Here is a 24,527-nt window from a genome sequence, read left to right on the forward strand (position 1 = left end):
CGGGGGAGTGGGTAAATAGAATTTGATTTTATGGCTGACAATCCCCCTTTAGACCAATATAGTGGGAGGCTGGTTAACCAAGCAGTATGTTTTGGTGATGTGGGTGGAAGCCAGGATGCTTGAAGGAAACCCAGGCAAGCAAGGGGAGGTAGTGAGACGCAGAAAGAGAGATGTTTGGGAAGAATAAACTAAAACAAATTTCAAAAACGATAGTTTTTTAAGTTGCTAATATGTTGAGACTTTTTTCTTAGCCTGTCAATGAGAAGTACCAATTTTACATCTATCATCACACATCATACTTCTCACACTGACCAAATGACCTCCTTCCCAGTCAGAGTGCCTCCTGGGAGCTGAGCTAATAGACGGCTTCCTCCTAATTGAGGAAAGCCCTAGAGGAGCTGTCAGTCTCAGCAGACCATACGCCTCGTTACATGTATACAGCTCACACAATTCTGTGTTCTACGTCTTTTTATAAAGCTCATTTATCTTTCATAAAGCTTTATTTTTGTACTTCTAGAAAAACAAAAAGGTGTGTAGAACTGCAAGCTGCTCCAAATGCTGACAACCCTTCAACAATAAACAAAATCATAAGCAATAGGCTTTGATCTTCTGGAGTGGAATATATATTATATAACCTATTTATAAAGACATCTATTTATATGGTGGGTGTTGAAAGAGTTTTTTTTTCTTTACACGCCGAACCGGGACAGTGACAACTTCTGGGATGTAACTGCAGTGCTGGACAGAAATAGTCTCAGCAGCACAGGGAGTAGGTCTGTCCAATAATATTGCACTGCCATCTCAGCAGGATAGGAAGCTACGGGAACCAGCCAGTCAGGTATTTTCAATATACTTACTGCAAGGAGCACAGATATTCAATGTGCAAAGTTTTGTGCATTGCAAAATAATGTAAATTTACTATCATACACATAAAAAAAATATTTGAAGACTGAACTAGGGTTTTAAGAGTCTGATATTGTTGGTTAAAACCCTCACTTTGGTTATATCAGACCGCAGCAAAAGTTGACTAATGGTGAAAGAATTTGCAGTATTGACATTTCAGTTGTGAGCTTGCCACAGGGCCGTTTCTTGGGCAGTGCGGAAAGGGCGACCGCCCTGGGCGCAGACCAGCAAGTAGAAGATAGGGGGCGCAGGCAGAAGGGCATAAACGCCAGGGAGTTGGTGACGTGCGGTGCAGCCAAATGGAAGAAGAAATATTACCACAGCGATCACCTTCCTTGACTCCTCCTGGGCTGCCTGCAGCGGACGTCAAGTCATCATCAAGTCACCACCGCGTGATGACACCTGATGTCCTGTAGCGGTACTGCAGGCTGTCAGTACGCGGCGCCCATGGAGGAGTCGGCTTTCCGGGCTCTCTTCGCCTGTTTTCCTGATCCCTCCTTTCTCTTGGATGAGCAGCTGGTCATTAGTAAGTAGGCAGATCTACTTGTGACCTGAGGCTGTGTGACTGTCCCTAAAGAGTAAGGGTTCGCGGGGAAGGGGACGCAATTTTTACACCCTCGCCCTGGGTGCAATTTAGCCTAGAAACTGCCCTGGCTTGCACCCACCATCCAGGGGAGTGAAGATTTATTTTACAAAGTTCTTAATACTAGTCCATGCATGCTACTGAAATTCTGCAATCACTAATGTACTAACGTTTCAAAAACCTTTAGGCTTCTTACACACTATGCCCATTGCTTGGCAATTGGCAACATCATTGCATCAAGTAATGGAATGATATTCCCTTGGGGCTATCACAATGATTACAGCACGTTTTGTCACGGTACCACACAGCATGCAGTGCATTTACAGGGCAACGGGCGCAATTACTGTAGCAGTGATGCATACTTTCATTATACTGTATGCCTCACTGTATGGTTACAACACAACACAACTGCGTTATGTCACTTTTTAGCTCGATTTAGCACAGTGTGAAAGAAGCCTGACTGTGTTCCGATATGAGCCAGGCAGGAGCTGCAATCTGTTGGCACCTAATAGCAGAAAACTATTTTACAAACACAGGCTGAACTGTATTTTCTGAAGCATCTACAGCCTGAGAGAAGTAAAGCTAAATTACGTTCACTGTCCATGGAAAAAATCTGTACTATAACAAAGGTTATAGCTGTCAGCCAGTAGAGGTCAGTATTGTTCCACTGAAGGATTCATCAGATCTGCTAAATCCAAGCCTTCTGCTCTCAATAAATGGCCATATCGTCACATTTTCATAACCGTATGGCCGTCCTGCTGCAGTGCTCACAGTAAACATCAACATCTCCTCACAAAACACACCAATAATATTCACATTGTTGATGTTTTTTAGTCTACTGATGGTTTGGTCAGTTGCATCAAAGGGGAATTCACTATTACCAAATGTTTTAGACCTGTTTTTAGACCTGGTCTAAACCATTTGGTAATTAGGTGGGTAAAGCAGGGAAAATGATCAAAAGATGCAATTCACAAACGAGTAGCTATGACATGACATCCTTCTCCTCTGATGAGCTTTCCTCTGCATACAATTAAACTCCTGCATAATTAATTCAAAAGGTTCCATCCTCATATCTAAAATACTTCACAGAATAAAGGTAGGTACACACGTCAGATAAAAGTCTTTGGAAAATGAAAGATCACAGACCAATTTTACCCCCTTTCATGTAGTATGAGAGCCATAATCTACACAGTCTATTCTATGGAGCTGAACTCCCCATCAGATAAAAATCTTTGCAAGATGCTGCGCACAAAGATGCTGTACACATGCAACAGATCAGTATCTGCAAAAGATCAGTTCCTGCCAAAGATCCATTCCTGCAAAATGCATTCATAGTCTATGATATCTGCAGATCTCATACACACCTTGTTTAACGGACAATTATCTGTAGACCAGATCCACCAGGTTGGATCTTCAGATCGGCAGATTATTGTCTGATCTGCAGATGAATGTCCATTAAACAAGGTGTGTATGAGGATCTGCAGATGTCATAGACTATGAATGCACTTTGCAGGAATGGATCTTTTGCAGGGATTGATCTTTTGCAGACACTGATCTGTTGCATGTGTACAGCATCTTTGTGTGCAGCATCTTGCAAAGATTTCCATCTGATGGGGAGTTCAGCTCCATAGAACAGACTGTGTAGGTATGGCTCTCATACTACATGAATGGTGGTAAGATTGGTCTGTGATCTTTCATTTTCCTAAGACTTTTATCTGACGTGTGTACGCACCTTTACTTTACCTACAGAAATCAGCTGGTCTAATCTCTGTCAGGAATCTTAGACCAGGTCTAAAAACAGGTCTAAAACATTACACCAAACCATCAGTAGACTAAAAACCATCTGTAGACTAGTCTAAACTGCTTAGTGAATTGAGGTAATTGTCCCTAATTGAAAATATGGTACAGTCAGACTTGGGCCACATACACACATCAGACCATAGTCTTTTGAAAATGAAAGATCACAGACCAATCTTACCACCCTTCATGTAGTATGAGAGCCATACGCTACACAGTCTTTTCTATGGAGCTGAACTCCACATCAGAAAAAAATCTTTGCAAGATGCTGCACACACAGAAGCTGTACAGACACAAAAGTTCAGTATCTGCAAAAGATCTGTTCCTGCCAAAAATCCATTCCTGCAAATTGCAATGATAGTCTATGAGATCTGCAGATCATCATACATACATGATTTAACTGACATTCATCTGCAGATCAGATCCACCAGGATGGATTTTCAGATCTGCAGATGATTGCTTGATCTGCAGATGAATGTCAGTTAAATCATGTGTGTATGACGATCTGCAGATCTCATAGACTATCATTGCAATTTGCAGGAATGGATTTTTGGCAGGAACAGATCTTTTGCAGATACTGAACTTTTGTGTCTGTACAGCATCTGTGTGTGCAGCATCTTGCAAAGATTTTTTTCTGATGTGGAGTTCAGCTCCATAGAAAAGACTGTGTAGAGTATGGCTCTCATACTGCATGAAGGGTGGTAAGATTGGTCTGTGATCTTTCATTTTCCAAAGACTATGGTCTGATGTGTGTATGTGGCCTAAGTGACATCATCATCAGGCAGTTTATCTGCGTGCTTCTGGGACCAGCTGTCACTTTTCCACCCATTGCCATGGGTCCAGGGACATAACTACAGGGGAGCAGCCCGCACGACTGCACTGCTAACCCTCCCCTCCCTCTGATATTCCAGTTCAGGTAATAAGAAGATCCAGATGGTCATCAACATTTAAATCCCTACACAGTTTGGGCCCTGGATACATGATGGACTTTCTGAGACTGCACCACACCCTCCCACAACCTCAGATCAGCAGGATCCATAAACTTGACCACTCCCAGAGTGCACCTCAAAACCTTTAGAGACACAGCTGTCATGCTGCCCCTACCCTTTGGAATTCCATCCTACACATTGAATGATGTTTTATTTTTTATTCTATTTATTTATTTATGGTTGAACTTCATGGACGAATGTCTTTTTTCAACCAAACTATGTAACCCAGTAAAGACAGCCCCATCCCTGGAGTTATTCGAATCCAGACTGAAAAGCCACCTGTTTATCCTGGCATTTTCAGACTTATTGGGCTTGATTCACAAAGCCGTGCTAACTGTTAGCACGCTGGTGAAAATCCCATTATCACACCTAAACTCAGTTTAGGCATGATAAAATAAACTCGCGTGTAAAGTTTTGCGCGTAAAGTTTTACGCGCGCAATGCCATAAAACCCTATGCAACGTTTTGCGCGCACCGGACTTTGCGCTCAAAACTTTGCACGTGAGTTTTTCCCTCAAAGCGATGCTAACCTACTTAGTGCAATGCTTATCACGCCCAAAAGTCTTTAGGTGTGCTAACTAGGTTAGCACCACTTTGTGAACCAAGCCCATAGAATTCTTCCTCTGTATCACAATTTACCAATCAACCAATTATTGGTCTGAGACATGTATAAGCGCATTGAGTTCTATAGGAGAGCGCTTTACAAATATCGGTTGTTGTAATCATGCTTTTTTTTATGAAGGTTGGGCCACCAGACTGTAAGGGGCACCAAGGAGAGGCTAGGGATAGGGAAGCGTTGTGAGCATCGAGGGAGCCTCATCAAACTTTTCCTGGGGGGTGGGGCTATGATTTGTAGCTACGATTCAAAAAAAGCTATTTCAATGTGAGCATCCTTAGAGGCAACTATCACAATACATCTTGGGGAGATGATGCAGGAAAAGGGGAGTTCTCAGCTGAAATTACATCAGCACATTACTGCCGTTCCTGGACAAGGGAGGGTGAATACAGCACCCCTGTAAAGATCAGTAGAATTTGTAGTTCTAGCCATATCATAGATACAGTACATCCTTATTATGTTAGAGTGTTTGTGTTTCGTAAAATGGCCACAAGGTGGCACGGAGCATTTTGCTGATGTGTATATTCAGCATTATGTGATTTTGTGCTGCTCTACTCTATTGTAGTTTCTAGATTGGTCTTCCCCCATGTCAGATTGCTGTTCTGTTATTCATGTGTCATACACAAATAAATGCCTTTCCTACAAGATTGCTGAGCTGAATGTTCCCCATACATCATCTTAAAGAGCCTATTCTGGGTAAAATAAACATTCTATAGATCCTTTATTTATTTTAGAAAAAGTTAAACTCACTACTTGAGACCTGTGTCTGCCGACATACGGTGCGTAGCCCCACCCCCTTGCACAGATATGCTATGGTGACACTCTCTATTTTATTGCCATGGCACTTCTCTGCAAGGGGGTGGGGCTACATGCTATAAGCCATCAGATACAGGGTTTAGACGTGGGAAATAATTATATATATATATAATAAATATATATATTTTTCTAAGAAGAGGATTCATAAAAAGCCAAGCGGCAGGGGCGTAACTAGAAATCACTGTGCCCCCCCTGCAAATCTTTGGATGCCCCCCCCCACACACATGGTGTACAGGAAACATATACAGAAAGCCGACAGAGGAGTGTGCCCCAGCTTCAGCTTATTACACTCACTCGGTCCATCTCTGATAGAGCAGAACTGGCTCTGCAGACTTTTTTTTAGCATCACTACTAGATGTAATGGTTAGGATGTAATGATAGTGTAATGGTTAAGGGCTCTGCCTCTGACACAGGAGACCTGGGTTCGAATCTCGGCTCTGCCTGTTCAGTAAGCCAGCACCTATTTAGTAGGAGACCTTGGGCAAGACTCCCTAACACTGCTACTGCCAATAGAGCGCGTCCTAGTGGCTGCAGCTTTGGCGCTTTGAGTCCGCCAGGAGAAAAGCGCAATACAAATGGTCTGTGTTTGTTACAGTACAGAGCACTTGGGGAGGGCTAGAGAGGTTGGGGGCAGGCGCTGTACACAAGATCCTGATGCACACTGAATAGGGACTGTCTACAAATCTTTGTCTGCAAAACTTTCTATGATTATTTATCAGTGGCAGAGCAGATGCAGTCATTAGAACAATTGTGCAGACAAGAGAAAACTTTTTCTCTCCGTGCCCTTAGTTGTCAGTGTCTCAGGACAGGGAAAATAAACTTCTCCACCCATGGGGCCCTTTGTGGCTTCTGGGGCCCCTGCGACTGCATCCCTTGCAGGGTCTATTGTTACGCCCCTGCCAAGCGGCTTGGCAGTAGAGATGGCCTGAACTGTTCGTATCGAACAGGCCATGGAGAATGACCTTGGGGTAATTTGCGCATTTGTCATATTACGCCTAACTGCACAGATGCTTTCCCAGCCGAGCATCCTTGATCACGCGCTTGCAGCTGGGAGTGCTCTGCGTTAGTTCATACACATGCGCAGAGCGCTCCCGGCTGCAGGCGCACAATCAAGGACACGTGAAAAGCGTCTGCGCAGTGAGGCGTAATATGACAAATGCGGAAATGAGCCTGAGGTCATTCCTCATGGCCTGTTCGCTGCTAACAGTTTGCCACATCAATAATTGGCAGCAGAAGCCAATTACTAAAGCAGCGGAGGAGGACGTCGGATATTGGAAGACACACAGGACAGGTGAGTAGAGCAGGAACGTAAGTGGCGACCAGCCTACTGAGAACGGACAGGACAGTCTAATTGCCAATGCCATTGTTTCTAATTGTATGTTTCCTATCGTTAATTAATAAAAACATCTGACATAAAATACAAGTATGTCACTGCTATTGTTTACATTAGAAAAATGAGCTATCTAAAGCTTGGTACACACATCCCATTTTGATTGGCCAATGTTACCACTTCCATGCAGTAGGAGAGCTTACATACACAATCTGTTCATGGTTTTCAAAGTCTGTTGCCCCTCATACTTCATGGAGGTGGCGAAATTGGTCAGTGATTGACCAATCATAATTGGATGTGTGTATGCACCTTAAGCCTCAAGCTTGGTACACACTTTCAATTATGATTGGGCAATCACTGACCTATTTTACCACCTCCATGTAATGTGAGGGTCACAGATATTGAATATTGTGAGTGGGTTGTGTCGGTAAACTCTCATAATACATGGAGGTAGTAAAATCGGTCAGTGATTGGTCAATTATAATTAAAAGTGCGTACCAGCCTACCAGGCTTTACTCCAGTATTTGCAGCTGCTGTCAGCACTTCTGCCAAGGCATCATAATGAGCACAGCTCAGCACCTCTGTTCAGTGACCTAGCAATAGGGATTGCAGAGGTTGCGACCAAACCGGGGCCCCTGGACCAGAGGTGCCCACTAGGGGCCCTACTTCATCCATCTTATTAGCTTTGCATTGGTGCTATTACACTGGTAATTGATACCTCTATATGTACAATGAATAGTAATCATTACTCTGATTACACCTCTCTGACACTGCAGCTGTCCTTGGTAGGTTTTGAGGCGCCATATCAAGGGGCCCCATGTAAAACCTGCACTAGGGCCCCAAGCTCCTTCATTATGCTACTGCCTCTGTTACTCTTGAATAAGCCCCGAGCAACATCTTACACTGAATATAGTGGGAGTGACATATTTTGCATTATTGATCAGGGGCCCATATGTATAAACACACTAACACTCTAACCTGTTTTGGGCTTTTAAACTGCATATAATTCAGCTACGGTTTCTGCGAAATGAAACCTTAACTTGCTGGGGATCCATTATGATTAAGGCTACAAGGTCTACCTGCTTAAACAAATCACATTATTTTATCCTTTTCATTGGCCAGCGGTGACGGATCAATAGCAGAGCGCCCATTGAAAGGTTACCCATAGATTTTCCTCCTTCCCTGAGAATGTGTCCATGGCTCGGGGCCCTGAGAGGCCTGATTTAGTGTTGTGGCTTATATGTCACATCTCCCCCACTGCCTTCTAGTCATGTCTAATTATAGCCACAGTCTAGTCTCTGCTGAACAGGCTGCTAGATGCAGGATACACTGCGATAAAAGGAATGACATATGCAGCTGCTCCTCTTCCTGGGGGTTGCTGATGAAATGAGGTTTCTATTTTTAATTCGTTGTACTTAAAAGGGAGGTCAAATTTTGAAAAGCGGTAAAAGTGAAATTTGCTTTATATTTCATTACAGTGAAGACTGCTGCCTTGTCTAGGAACTCCTCAGGTAGTCTACAATGGTCCGGGTCTTGTTAAATTCACAGCTGTTTTCAGATATAGGCAAGGGTGGGTAGTTGCCTAGGCCACCACTTGCTAGAGGAGGTGCCACAGAACTACTCTAAGTGCATCCTGCTTTATGGAATTATTATGGGAAACTGCTAGTTACACCACAGAAAAGAAAAAAAAGGGGGGGGGGGGATGAAAAAAAATGTAGGGGAGCAGAAAAAAGCAGGGCTGTGGAGTTGGAGTTGAGGAGTTGGAGTCAGAGCAATTTTGGGTACCTGGAGTCGGTAGTTTCGTAAACTGAGGAGTCAGAGTCAGATGATTTTTGCACCAAATCCACAGCCCTGGTAAGTATTAGACTAAGGAGTTGGAATCGAGGAGTCAGAGCCATTTTGGGGTACCTGGAGTCAGAGGTTCTATAAACTGCGGAGTCGGAGACTGAGTTGGATGATTTTTGTATTGACTCCACAGCCCTGGTAAGTATTAGACTAAGGAGTCGGAGCCATTTTTGGGTACCTGGAGTTGGAGGTTCTATTAGCTGCAGAGTCATAGACAGTGACCGATGATTTTTGTACCGACACCACAGCCCTGGAAAAAAGTTCTAATGTATCTATAGTTCTCTAAATAGGACTTTCCTGGAATCCAATAGCCTTATTTAAAGGTTAACATCTATCTTTCATCGGTTATACCGAGTTTTTCAACTCTAATGAGTTATCAGTGTGAGTATTATGCTACAGTTCCACTGCAGTCTAACTGCAATGAAAATGTAATTTTGATTTCTGGATTATTCACCCTGGGTGGGTAATTGCCAATTACACCCGCTGACCATTGCAGCTCTAACACAGAGCTTTACATTAAGGGTTCTTTCGGGTTCTGTGTTTGGACTTTTAAACTATACAAAGTACCTTAAAGCGGACCTGAACTCAGAACTTCCTCTCTGCTCAAAAAGAAAAGCAACAGCATAATAACTTTTAAAGAAAAACATCTCTTTGTTATAGCTGATACAAAATCCTTCAATGAAGTGTCTACTTCCTGCTTTCAGGGAAGCAGACATAGGGTTATCATCCTATGTTAGCAAATTAGCTGCTCTGCTGAGGCAGCCAGCTGACACAGCTGAGAGATCAAATTACAGTTGAGATAAGTCACAGATGAAGGGGAATTAGGCTAAACTCTCTAAATACATACAGGGTGTATTTCTCTCTGCTTTCCTTCTGTCCTGTGCAAGAGTTCAGGTCCATGAATCAAGTGACATCAGTGGGGTAGCAATGGCGGGTGCAGAGGTAGCGATCACATCGGGGCCCTTGGCCTAGAGAGGCCCACCCCTAAAACACAGTATTAGCTCTTAATTGGTCCTGTGCTGATAATATTCACTTCTATAGATGATTTGAATAGTGGTGATCATTAACACACAGTTTCTCATCCCCTTATTACACCTCTGGCACTGTGGTTGTCCTTTATTGGTTTTGGTGAGTTGTATCAATTGTTTTCTACAGCATGCTTGGGGGGCCCCAATGTTAAACTTGCACTGGGGCTCACAGCTTCTTAGCTACGCCACTGAGTGACAGAGGTACTTTCGGTAGTTTAAAAGATGAGCACATGGGTTAGACCACTGGTCCTTTGACTGGAACAATTTAGTAGTCAGGTAAAAGGACTCAATTTACTAGGTGCCTCAAAACAACCCATTGAGAACCCACTTAAGAGATGATAGAGAACCAGTACTCTTCCCCCCCCACACCCATGAATCCCCCCCCCCCCCCCTCCACACTACCCCTCTGGACCCCGCAGATCTCCTACATTAGCAAACCCAAGTCTACCTGGGACACTACAGGCCTGAGACTTGGTTCCCTGCTATATACTAATACCTCACCTCAACATGGAAAAAGCTCCTCAGTCCTGGACTCCACTAGTCCATCGGTAAACCGATAAAAGATATAAGGCTGTACTCCAAGGTAATGAGACTCGCTCGAGCTTAAGTCGAATACAATAGAATTTGCTTAGAGTAGTACCCGTTGGTACTACACGTTCTTATTCCTCTTGTTTATGTTCTTAATACCTATTCATGTATACTAAGAGTTCACAACTGTAACACAACAATGTTTGATTTGGTGAAACTAACAAACAGATATATGTATTATCAAACTCTTTGAAAAGTTTGTTATTATCAAGAAATGCCAATAAAAACTAAAAAAAAAAAAAAAAAATGATGAGCACATGGAAAGCATCTCCAGTAAGGTGATGAGTATGGTGGAGGTGGAGATGTGACTCATAAGACCAACAGAAGCATACATATCTTGGCAATAACACTGTTCACATACTATTGATCGCTACTGTGTATTTAGCTGTGAGCCTTAAGCTCTGTGGCATCTCCAGCTATATTCCTGTGAACAGATTAATCCAGCGCTCAGTGTCCGCATGCCTTGAACTGGCCATACAAAAAGTGCTTTTGACAGGAGCATGAAATGCTTTACGTACCTGCTACCAGCTGAGGTTTTCATGAAGCACTGTACAGTTTATAAAGTATGATATACACAGTAGAACTATTCCCCCGGGCCGTTCTGAGGTTCTATCACAGAATTACCCAACAATCTTTGTGTCTCGGTATTTATCTAACCTGCCACCGCTTCCAGGGACGGTCAACAAATATCTCTACAAGGCCCCTGCAGCAGCGGCGGTGGGAAGATTAATAGAGCTAACATTTGTGTTTGATATAACTGCGTCTTTCCACGAGCGGCAAGGGCCTTTTTTCACCTGATGGTAGAGCGACTGGGTTGTAAGAGAGGGTTCCGAACATGGGGGCAATGGCGGGGTGCAGCTGGGTGGGGTATTTCATAAAGGCATCACCTGGAGTTGCCGGCGTCTACAAGACAAATCAAGAGGGAGATGGTTAGGTTATTAGGATCATATTTCACCAAGGAAGAACACAAGTCATTAAATTCATATTACACACCATGATACACCATAGCTGGAGTACAGCTCATGTTTCATCTCTGCTAAAGCAACGGATTTCAGAGTGAACACCAATATTTTTTAAAAGGTCAGTCCACAGAAATCCGATTTCATAGTCAATGCAAAAATACGGTAAAAACAGAGGTGCCAAAAAGGATAAAAAACATATATAAAAAAAAATCCTAGTTTAAAAAAAAAACATTTTAAAAGTAGAGGTATTGCTGGGCTTACCTCTCCTGTGGAAGCCAAAGTAGACAATTTAACTCTATTAAAATTTCATGCATTTATTGCACAAAGTATGGTCAGACAACACGTTTCTCTGGTATTTCTCACTTCATCAGGTCAATAAAATCACAAAAAGCGCCTTATGGCCAGCGATAATTAGACTCGAACACCTCAAGACTAACTATTGCTGGCCATAAGGCACTTCTGTAAACTATAGCAATGTTTATTATTTGGGCCTCTGTATTTAGAATGAATGCAGCAGGAATAAGTGTTCAAATCAGTCTTTTACAGTATGGAGAACGTGCTAATTAAAGGTAAACTAAGCCGCTGACTGGCCAGTGGCGCTCCTTCCTCTGTAAAAGTGCTGATTAGGTTGAGAGGCAGTGGATCAAATTGCAGTTGGGATCTTTAAATTAGTGAAGAGGACAATATCTACAACGGGCTCATTTTATCCCCAGAATGTGATGTGCTCCTCAGACTCCGCCTACAAATTAAATATGATTTCTGGTGTACTGCCCCTTTAATTTGAGTTTGCAAATGAATCCTTGTGCACTTCCTTACATTGTGTTGGTACAGACAAATGTCACTCTCAACAAAGCGCCCTGGGGTCCGTTTAGGTTTCACACACTTTTTTTAGTTTGATATATTCCCTTCAGCAGTCTGGCTTGCTTTCCTCCAGCTATGGCTTTTACATGATGCATACCCTCAGGACATTAAATGTACACATTGATCATTTATATGCCTGCTGCGCATAACACACCTCTTTGCTGTTTTTACATCCACACACCACACATTGTTATTTTCATTACAACATCTAAAGGCATTCCTACATTGTTACTTTAATCTCTGGATCTGGATGATATTAACCTCTGTGCAAATGTACATGTAACAGAAGAAGAATAGGCAAACGCAGGGCCGGTGCTTCCATAAAGGCAAAGGGGGCAATTGCCCCAGAGCCTGGAGGGGTCCCCAAGATGCCCCCATCCAACTTAACTGTGCTCCCCGAGGCCATTGCAATGCTTTTGGCAGAGTAGTGTTTCACCTGTCCTGATGGGTGCTCTCCTCTGTCAGTCCATGACTGACATGTATTTGATTATGTATTTATTATTTAGTATTTATATAGCGCCAATATCTTGCGCAGCTAACTGTCCCTCAGTGGGGCTCACAATCTAATCCCCACCATAGTCATATATAGATATGTATCATGTAGTGTATGTATCATAGTCTAGGGCCAATTTTAGAGGGGAGCCAATAAACGTATCTGTATGTTTAGGGGAGGAAACCGGAGTACACGGAGGAAACCCACACAGACATGGGGAGAACATACAAACTCCTTGCAGATGTTGTCCTGGCTGGGATTTGAACCGTGGACCCAGCGCTGCAAGGCGAGAGCGCTAACCACTACGCCACGGTGCTGCCCAGGCGCTCCCCCAACTCCATCCTTGCAGGGCCGCCTCTCCTTTATGACCTGGCTGCACTGGAGAGGTGAGCACTATTCTACCAAAGACATTGCTGGGGTCCCGGGGAACACAGCTTAATTGGAGGGTGATCTGGGGCAATGGCAGCTGGGTCTGGGGCCCACGGGGGGAAAATTTGGTTGCAACAAAGGGCCTCTAATGCTGCTTTTTTGGTCAGGGTGTCTGTCGGGGGGGCCCTTTTTAATTTTGCCCGGGGGCCCCATTGTTACTAGACCTGGCCCTGGGTAAACGTCATCAAGTAGCAAAACCTTGCCATAATTACAAAAATGTGCAAAAAACAAACATTTTTTAATAACAAGAATAATTATTATGTTCTACTCTTGAAAAAGAAAAACATGTTAAAAAAAACAACAACAAAAACATATTATGTTCAACAGAATCCATTACATGAAGTCAATTGAATAATTAAGTAAAATGAAATGAAAGAAAATTCATATAAACTGACCATGTAATGCATTTTAAAGTGGGATTACATTTTAAAATTAATTGCTCACCCAAATGCATTAAACACAGTAATAAAAAATAAAATACTAATAATAAAATAATATGAAACACTGTGAGACTGCTCTGATGACTTTTCAATGCATCTAACGGATATAATTGCAGGACATATTATTAAATTGACTCCTAATTAAAGGAACACCATTGAGTAACATGTTTTTTTCAATTGAAATAGGAATTGTTTGGGAAGTGCTTTTAAAGGGACTCCGAGGAGCGCCCGCATTTAAAAGAATACACTTACCTGGGGCTTCTCCCAGCTCACCGTAGACAGCGAGGTCCCGCGGCGTCCTTTTGGCTCCTCTCCTTCAGCCTCCGCTGGCCCCCTGTTACCGGCGTCACCCAGCGACACCCGGGCCTGGTGTCGGCCATCATGCTGGCCGCTTCGCTTCATCACGGCAGCCGGCGTGACAGGTCTGCGCATGCATGGACTAAATCATAAAGGGAGGGGGAATTCCCGCACACTGCATCTGTTAACCCTGTGTGTGGGAGAAAGCTCTCAGCAGCTGCCTGTCTCTGACTGAGCTGTCTGCAGAAAGCAGAGGAAATGTATCTTATGTGCAACATAAACATTTGTAATAGTATGTGAACTCCGACACCAGAGCGATTGTATATAACTCTGCATCAATATTACACTGTTCTTAGCATGTCAGACTGCAGAGTTTCACCTATAGAAATGAGACATTCCAACCAAACTAAAATCTACACACAATGAATTACAACTTTTGCCTCTATTTAACATAAAAAGTAGGAAAATGTTTACACAGCTACTTAGACATTATTTGAACATTGTCATTTTAGAACACTTGGTTGTTCCTTTAAGTAATTAGTGAACAAATAAAGGAAGAGAAAGTTACCTGCGGAGGGTCAATTTACCCACTGTTTCATATAGCACAGGCTTCTAGAGCAGGGCTTCCCAGCCCTATGCCACCAACAGTGCATGTTTTGCAGGAAACCACAAACATTCACAGGTGAGGTAATTTGTGTCTTAGCAGAGCTGATTTTGTGGCAATCTAACTGTAGACTGCCACAAAACCTGCACTGTTAGTGGTACTTGAAACCACCTGCTTCAGGGATGTGGGGGTAGATTAGATTTAATTAACTGGGGCTTCTTCCAAACCCTAACAGTCTATCAGGTCACTTGCTGTAGTTCTGCTGCTCTCCACAGTGCTGCTAGCCCCTCAGAAAAATCCCTGAACACAGCTGTGGCTACTACACATGTGCAGGTGCCTCTCTCTATTGGGCTCCCAAGGGTGGGAATGCTTAAGCATTTGTGAACCGTGCAAGTGTTAAATGCTCCTGGCTACGGAAGGGCGATCAAGAGAGGTGTGTGAATGTGACCATGTAAGCGCAGTAGCGTTTGACCACAAGAGTGGTCTGGGGACTTATCGGAGGGGGCAGCCACACCCTGGAGAGCAGCAGAACTACACCAAAGGATTAGATAGACTGCTAGAGGCTGGAAGAAGCCGCAGGTATGTAAATCTAACCTCCATTTACAAACTATTTAGTCAGTTATTCGCCCACTGTAAAATCTTTCCCCACCCTGATTTACATTCTGAAATGTATCACAGGTGGCCAGGGCCAGATTTCTGGAAAGGCCACAAAGGGGGCAGCAGCAGCCAAAGGGAGCACCTGAGCATAAAAGAAGACTTGCTACATAGGAAAGAGGAGGATGAAAATGTGAAGCAAGATGTGTAAAAAGGTAAACTGATGCCCAAGGAGGCTCTTCATGAAGAGAAGGGCTACAGCATTTGCATAATACACATGGAAGAGGGGGCTGCACATGGAATGGGAGGGGCGCTGCTGCACATGAAAGGGGAGCGCAACATACACAGCCTAGGGGCAAAAAAGTATAAATCCGGCCTTGCACGTGGCAACATTTTTAGTCCTGTCAGGTGCATCTCTGTAGAAGGCTTGTTACTGAGAATTCAGAAGGAAGGAAAAGGATGCCTGGTCTCCCAGAATGCTCTAGGAGGAGAATTCCACATAGCTAAACAGCCTAAGCTAATCCTCACTGGTAGGGCGGGGTTACATAACAATATACTGTATACAGCAATATACAGATATAGGAAGTGTTTCTGATGATGAAACTGGAAAAGTGTGTTTCCTAAATAATTTACTACATTCTACTATATACAGCACTAATATACAGTTCAGCGGTATGAAAAATACCGCCAGGGGGCAGCGCAGCAGTTTTTTTTTAATTATTTTTTTTTAAAATCATGTAGCGATCGCCTCCGGCGATAGGCGATCAGGAAATCCCGTTCAAAGAACGGGATTTCCTGGAGGGCTTCCCCCGTCGCCATGGCGACGGGGCGGAATGACGTCACCGACGTCAGCGACGTCGGGACGTCATTGGGAGACCCGATCCACCCCTCGGCGCTGCCTGGCACTGATTGGCCAGGCAGCGCTCGGGGTCTGGGGGGGGGGGCGCGCCGCACCGGATAGCGGCGATCGGGCGCGCGGCGGCGGCGATCGGGGTGCTGGCGCAGCTAGCAAAGTGCTAGCTGCGTCCAGCAAAAAAAAAATTAAGTAAATCGGCCCAGCAGGGCCTGAGCGGCACCCTCCGGCGGCTTACCCCGTGTCACACACGGGGTTACCGCTAAGGAGGTTAAACTAGATGTAGATATTATGAGCAGTAAACAGAAATGTGCTATAATGACTTCAGAGGGTCAATCCAATCTCACAGAGGCAGTGGGAACAGCTTTGATGTATATTATTTAAGCTCAGCAACATGCACGATTTACCAGCTTATATTGTACATATTGTGGTTGACAGGCCAGTATCTTAAAAAGGGGGTAAATAATGCTAGCATATTGCTTTATTGGTCAGAGCCCAATTAAAATTGGTACTCACCCGGGGCTTCCTCCAGCCCACCGTAGGCTGCGAGGTCCCCCGGCGTCCTCCTGGCTCCGTTCTGGGTCCCTCTGGTGGCTCAGTTACCGGCGACACTCCCACTGAGTGTCAGGCCAAGGTTTCCTGATCCGTGGTGCTCCTCGTCATCACGCCGGCAGCTACGAGTTATTGCGACGGCCGGCGTGACAGTCCTGCGCATGCACAGTTTTCTAACTATGAACCGTGCACGCGCAGGACTGTGATGCCGGCCATCGCGATGACGTGTAGCTGCCGGCGTGATGACCAGGAGCGTCACGGATCAGGAAGCCTTGGCCTGACAGTGTCGCCGTTAACTGAGCCGCCAGAGGGACCCAGCATGGAGCCAGGAGGACGCCGGGGGACCTTGCAGCCTACGGTGGGCTGGAGGAAGCCCCTGGTGAGCACCAATTTTATATTTAACCCACTGCTCAGGGTCCCTTTAATAAGGAACTGCAACAAAGGATTGAACTTCATCCCAATCATTAGCTGATACTCCCTTTCCCATAAGAAATCTTTTCCTTTTCTCAAATAGAAATTTAGGGGGGTCTGTACGACTTACATTGTGGTGAGACCCCTCCCACAGTATGATGTCAGGACCTAGGTCCTGACAGCTTCCTGTCTGTGAGCCTCATTCCATTGTAGGAAAAATGGCAGTTTTCAACTGCCAAACAAGCAGCATCTCCTTCTGTGCCTACTGTATGTGTATCTATACAAAAACAACATTTTAGCCTATCGCATTGTTAGTGGGTGTGGTTATAAATAAAGGTGAATATCAATCATTTCTTGATCTAGCTTCAAATTTTTATCTTCTCACTTTGCAATGTAATATTTTTCCCCTTTTTGCTAAAATTCCTCTTTAAGGATATGTACATTAACAGTTGAAGAATGATAGCACACACAGATTCCAGATGTACTGTCCCATTGACTCCTATAGAGAGCATTATATTCAATTACTCAGCCATGCGCTACGCTCTATATTCCAGTCTGCTCAACCTAGCATGATATCTGGATGAGCACAACGTGATCCAACTACCATTATAAAATATCAGCATATTTCAGCCATCTACATTACTAAGCAGAGGCAGAAAACCTCCTACAGCTGGGGGAATTCAAAACCATTACTAGTATGTATTTATATAGTGTCAGCTTCTTCTACAGTGTTCCAGATTACAGTGAGTGAGGAGATCATAAGCTAGTTCCTTACCACAGTCACAGTATAAAGCCCAGCACACCCTTTCAATCAATGTCTCCCTGAATGAGTAATACTCAGTCAGTTGAGGGACTTTGCGGGGAATGAGGGCTGTACAGACATGCTCTTTAGAAACAGCCAAACAGCATGTACTGTCAAAGGGGAGGGGAGGAGGTATGACAGGGCGGCATATGAGCGAGCGGATTTCAGTGGCCATGTAAGTGCGAGTACAGTGAGACCATTCGTGGCTTGTCATTTAACCCCTTCTTGACCCCCTAACGCCAATAGGCATTGGGAAGGTGGTTCCCCATGGACCGCATAACGGTGATCGGCTCGCATCCCTGCTCGAGATCCTCTCTGTAAACAGCCTGCCAGCGGCGATTGTTGTCGGCAGGCTGCTACTCTAACAAACAGCAATTTATTTACTGTGTACAGCGCTGTGATCTAGCGCAGCACTGTACTGGGGACATCCCTGTCACTTGGCTGTCCCCTGGAGACAGAGACAAAGTGATCGCTCTCATTGGCTGATGCCTATGAGAGACGATCGCAGGGATTGGCTGTCGGGGGGGAGGGATACATTATATAAAATACTCATTTTTATTTAATAATAGTACACAATAAAATTACTAAAAAAAAAAAATACTGATTGCAGCAGAAATCCGATACCAGCAACAGAAAGCTCTGTTGGTGGCAATAAAAGGAGGTAATATTAATTTGTGTACTAAGTTGTATGGCCCTGCAGCGAGCGGTTCAAGCTGCAGAGCACTGAATTGTAAAAAATAGCCTGGTCACTGGGGGGGGGGGGGGGGTTGTAAGCCTGTGGTCCTCAACTGGTTAAGGCTCACTCTCGAATTGCAATGCAGGTGCCTGTGCGTTTTACAGAAGCACACTGAACCTGAATTAGGCCCTGGGGCTCACTTGGGGATCACAGCTTCAATTGCAACCACACAATTGCTTTGTGCAACAATCCCCAGAGGGGTTTCTGGTACAATTTCTGTGGTGCTTGGAGGTGGTGTGTAATCTATTAGAGGCGACTGTACTGTGCTTTTTGTTTGTTTGTTTTAACCTGTGGAAATAAAGTTTAAAATACTTTCCGGGCTTCCAAGTTTCATTTCCACCACTTTCCGGCAAGTAGCCCCGCCCCCTAGCACAAGAGGTCATAGGCGCTTTTTATCTCCAACTAAAGAAGAGCAGATGACCTCTTGTGCTAGGGGGCAGGGCTATGCACCGAAAGCCATAAACGTAAAAACCACCCACAGTTTAGAAAAGCGATTTACAGCGCTTCTATCTTTTGTATTGGAGGGCAATTGCTCACAAAATGCTGCAGGATCTGCAATTGTGATTTGGCCAAATCGATATAGTGGGTGCGGGTTCCTCTCTATTGACTTGTATCAGCGTAGCCCTTTTGGGATCGCCGGCAATCTCAAAAGCACCGCTGAAAACGCTCTAATAGGCCCCAGGACTAACTCAATATTGCAGCGCTGGTCCAATTTAAATGCAAACCCCATTCAGTTGAAATGCTGAATGGGACAGCACAGCTTTGAACATAGAAATGCATGCAGCATTGTGTTGTCTGAACACCCTGCTGCACAGTGCAAAAGTCTATGCACTTCTGATATCCCTGAATATTGCACTCTGATGCACGCTGCTGGAATCAGCTTAGCAACACAAAAGTGCGCCAAGGCCCTTCACAATTAAGTAAGAAAGTACACTAAACAACCAGGGTGTTGCTAGCCCCAAAGATCATTGGCATATGCCCCGGATCTATTCTGGGGAGCCCCGGATGTCCCTCAGGCAGAGTCAGGCAGCGGACGGCAGTACTTACCTCTGGCCACTTGGTCTCCAGATTCTGCAAACAGCTCCTCTTCTGGGCTTCTTTCCCTACTCCACCACAACACACATAGAGGCCAATGCACCCCAGCATGGCACCACACAGGGCATCTCTGTGGGCATACTATGCTGTGGTGCCATGCTGGGTGCTGAGATGCCTTTATGGGGGCATGCAGGGAGCTGTGGTTTTACTATGGGGGCATTCTGGGAGCATGGAAGGATGCATGGGAATGCTATGGGAGGACTGCCAGATAACCTGGAGGCAGGCCAGACCACTGAGCAGAAAGCCAGACTAGCCAGCACAGAAGGCAGGTAACTATGCCTAGTTATGTTTAAGTGACACTGGCTATTTATATTATATGCTGCATTTTTTTTTTGTATTAATGGAGAGGGGGGCTTCATCCAACATTTTTCTGGACAGGCCTACTTAGATCACTGTTAAGTTCATGTAAATGTGGTTTCACTCATGACCACACTTACATTCTAGTGCATGACCACACCCATTTTCGGCTGGGGTGCCCAAAGGTGCCCCGGATCTCAGGATACTAGCAACGCCCTTGTGTCAGGGACAGCTGTACACATATTCGATTCTTAGCCGAGATAAGGCCTAATAACTGTCTTGGTCGGAGATTATCTAGCAAGTGTACGAGGCTTTAGGCCAGCGGTGGGCAAATCCTCCGGGATTTGAGCGACTGGGAGTAACTCATCCAACCACTCGTTCCAGCGGGGATCTCCATGGCGATGCTGGCATCATGTGACACACTGTTACGCATTGACGGAATGTCACATGACCCCACCGTTGCCATGGAGAGCGCAGCGAGAACGAGTAATTGGTGGGTGCCTTGTGTTGTGTGCTGCACCAAACTTTGAAAGGACGGCGGGAGGGAGAGGAGGGGAGAGATCGAGGCTCTCTGCCAACAGGCCGGCTTCATAGTGGCCACAGGTTGAACCGTAGTTTGCCCGCGGCTGCTGCAGGCCAATAAATTCAATGCTATGCTTTTGGCATGTGAGAGGAAAACAGGCTTCCCGGAGGAAATCCCCACAAAAAAAATAGAACAAACAAGCTCCCTGCAGGTTGATAGCCCAGATTTGGAGGAGTTTGGATTCACTCTTGCTTAGTCAGACAGCACCCAGAAGAAAACAACTTTGTCAAACCAGCCAGTTAGTTAATAAAAATGTAATATTGTAAAAATGATTTACTTGCAAAGTAAAACGTTTTGTGTATTGCAAATTGTGATATATTTCACACCATATGCATGGAAAAAAATTAAATTCACAATAAAATGTGGAGAAAGTGGAAGCCAGTTAGACTGAACAAAGAATCAATACGATGGTGGAAAATCAACCAAATGGAAAGACATTCTTGTGAAGTTTCACACAAGGTTTATCACAGTCTCAATGGATTTACTGAATCAATTGTAAGATGAACAATCGCATTGAAAGAATTAACTGAACCATACTGTTTTCCTTTTCAAGCTCTCCCTGGTTTATAATTAAATGTATTTTTACTTGTCCGATCACCAGCTCATACAAACTCAGAGCTTATGAAATTAGAACCTTGGTGAGTTCCTTTATCTTTTGATTTCAGTGCAGTTAGATCAGGGGTGTAAAATTCAGATACACAGTGGCCCGAAAATGAAAATTGGGACCAAGTCGCGGGCCAACATCAATCGACGTGCGGCAAAAAACTGGACACCACCACTCCCCATGTACACCACAAAGAACTCCCCATACCATTTTTTGGGGGGTAGAAATGATTGAATGAGACCTGAGGGGTGGGAATTATAAAGCAAAGATGTCGAGAGGGGAAAGCAGATGGATCTTTAATCTCGAGACTCTTGCCCTGAGGGGACTTAATGAGGAAATGGAGGTTTACAGGGTTTCTATGAGAATGTGGAGTATTAATCCCTATTTCTTGTATGGTATGTATGGGGAGTTTTTTACGGTGTACCTGGGGAGTGGTGGTGTCCAGTTTTTTATTTTGTGTGTGTATATATATATATATATATATATATATATATATATATATATATATATATATATATTTCTTTTCACTGAAATAAGACATTTTTAATACACATATATCTCCAAGGACGTTATTATGGATAGTAGGAAGGACGGAAGGTATGGAAGAGGAGGAGCCGGCATGATGTTTAAAGATGGCAGACCACTGAGGACCATTAGGTACTGATTCTGATGAAGACAACCGAAGTTGTTGAAACATGTCAATCTGAGTCCAGAGGGGCGTCCCATGGACTACTGGAGTACCTAATCAGTTGGTTTGAACCATCAAAGGACGTTGTTACTGCTTATGATTTTTGATAGAACCTCTGGGTAACTAGGAAGTGCTGCGGGTGGCTGTGGAACGCAGGAAATCCGGATTTCTGCCTCTAGGTGAACCGCACAATACAGCCAGCTACCGCGGGAAGTACTTGACAACCCGAAGAGGCGACGTTACAGCAAGAGCCAATTGGAACCTGTATCGGTAAACTCCCGCACTGGGTCGAACTCTCGCGAGATCTCTGGACGGCTACAGCCGAGACGCCGCTTTTTGATCTAACGCGGAGGAATTGCGGAACTACTCTGGAACCCGCTCCGGCATTCGGGAGGAGATCACTGACACAATGGATCACGGAGCTTCATACCCAAATGACATCAGGGTGAGTGAAGCTTAAAAAGATATAGGTGACATGTATCTTGCCATTTATTGGAATATAAGTACAAGCAATACAACTCCATATATCTATGTTTTGTTTTTATGCGCACATAAATATTCTCTATGAGAAGACTACAAGCGGAGGAGTTTTATCACAAGTGACTCTAGAGCTAGCAGCTCACTTATATAGGAAAAAAGCAAAAGTATTTCAAACATTTTTTTATAGCCTTAAAGAGATACTGTAGGGGGGTCGGGGGAAAATGAGCTGAACTTACCCGGGGCTTCTAATGGTCCCCCGCAGACATCCTGTGTTGGCGCAGCCACTCACCGATGCTCCGGCCCCGCCTCCAGTTCACTTCTGGAATTTGTGACTTTAAAGTCAGAAAACCACTGCGCCTGCGTTGCTGTGTCTTCGCTCCCGCCGATGTCACCAGGAGTGTACTGCGCAGACACAGACCATACTGGGCCTGCACTGTGCGCTCTTGATGACATCAGCGGGATCGAGGACACGGCAACGCAGGCGCAGTGGTTTTCAGACTTTAAAGTCTGAAATTCCAGAAGTGAACCAGAGGCGGGGCCGGATCATCGGTGAGTGGCTGCGTCAACACAGGATGTCTGCAGGGGGACCGTTAGAAGCCCCGGGTAAGTTCAACTAATTTTCCCCTGACCCCCCCTACAGTATCCCTTTAACGTTATTAGTTATATCAGGACACCACATAACTACCATGTGTGGATGAGTAGCGTGTTGGTGATGTAGGGAAGGTGCGTGAGAATTGTCTCTTTTTTTGAAACAGAAATAAAACTATTACATTTTACTACTCATCACTTGCAGTCCTTTTTAATATAACACTTTCTATAATCCTCCAGATGGGAGAGGAGTCAGTTAGTGAATTGTCTAAGAGCAGCAGGAATAAAAGCTGAGCAGGCTGAAGAATGATCAGCTTAACATCCCCCTGTATTTCTGGAGTCTGCAGTTTCCGATAGGACAGGGAACTTCTAGCTCTGAGCTGTTTGTCTCATCATAGTGACTAAGTTCCCAGGGTGTTCATTTAATTATCCATCTCCAAACAACTGCAGTTAATCAGGCAGCTGCCTGTGGTCCTAATTTATCCCCGAGGCACCCATATGCCAAAATGCTTTATGGTGTCTGGAAAAGAGCAATAATATTAAGCCATTTTCACTGCACAAACGTCAACATGGGTTTAAAAGTTACAACGTAACATATTACACCTAGAGGACCAGACAGTGCCAACTTCATGCTAAGCTTTGGTAGGCCTGTGTATGGACACTGCTAACTCTGTGCACAGCAAGGAGAGAAATGAGAGGGCGCCCCCACCCAAATATGGATACAGGCTTAACCTCCCTCCTAAATTTTAAAGCAAAATTGAATTTCTTAAAGCAGCAGGGACAGCCATATTATCCCAGAAAAAAAAACACATGTATAAGTATATGAATACCTGTGCTACTTACATAACTGATGTACTGTACTGCCCATGTTTTGATTTCAGTGAATTTTATACACTAAATAAAGAGAAAACCGTTTCAGGCATTTTCCATTTTTACTGCCTCTGACTGAAGCCAATCCTGATGTCATTTCCTCCCTTATTCTTTTTTTTCTCATTGAAACTGCACTGTCATATCTAGATAGCTTTGTAAACACACTTGAGCACATCATAGCTCACACTTCACACTGAACTGCGCTCAGCCAATCAGTGAGAAGCAGGAATGTGGGAGGGGAGATAACAAGCTTCCCTCTCCTCGGCAATGTACCAAATAGAGCCAGGTTGACCGAGATAAGATTTATTATAGCAGACGCATTTATGATTATATTGGAGTGCTTGCAATGTAGCTCCAGTTTGTACACTGCACAATAAACACAGAGCAGTGATTTTATGACTGACAATCGCACTTTAAAGGAACACTATCACAAAAAACGGTTACCATTTAAACACATAGATATAAATGTACATTGCTCCCAGAGTAAAATGCACTATACATTATGTTTTGCCCATGTTGCTGTCGCTTACAGTAGGTAGCAAAAGTCTGATAGATCTGACAAGTTTTGGACTGGTCCATCTCTTCATGGGAGATTTTCAAGTATTTTGTTATTTACTGTAGTTATTCAGACCAACTGCCAAAATATTGTGTATATGAGTGGGGTCGCTGGTCACCATTGTTATATAGATCTGTATATAGATTATTTCTAGGGAGGGATCTTGTAAAGAACAAAGGAAACTCCCCTGAGAGGATTGACAAGTCCAACATCTGTCGGATCTGTCAGCTTTTTACGG

General features: G+C 44.3%; 1 protein-coding gene across 11 annotated transcripts in view; it reads right to left on the reverse strand.

Annotated features, from left to right (window-relative positions):
- The window catches only part of DAB1 (DAB adaptor protein 1), a 996,155-nt gene that overhangs the window by 27,873 nt on the left and 943,755 nt on the right, over window positions 1-24,527 (reverse strand). For 8 of the 11 annotated variants that reach the window (XM_068239410.1, XM_068239407.1, XM_068239402.1 and 5 more), the window contains one exon: window positions 11,289-11,397. In XM_068239410.1, coding sequence (XP_068095511.1) covers window positions 11,289-11,397 — 109 coding nt within the window. The remainder of the gene's footprint in view (window positions 1-11,288; window positions 11,398-24,527) is intronic. The other 3 variants (XM_068239411.1, XM_068239409.1, XM_068239404.1) reach the window with 1 other exon arrangement.

Source organism: Hyperolius riggenbachi, chromosome 6 (assembly GCF_040937935.1).
Source record: "Hyperolius riggenbachi isolate aHypRig1 chromosome 6, aHypRig1.pri, whole genome shotgun sequence".
In the NCBI taxonomy this organism is placed as follows: Eukaryota; Metazoa; Chordata; class Amphibia; order Anura; family Hyperoliidae; genus Hyperolius; species Hyperolius riggenbachi.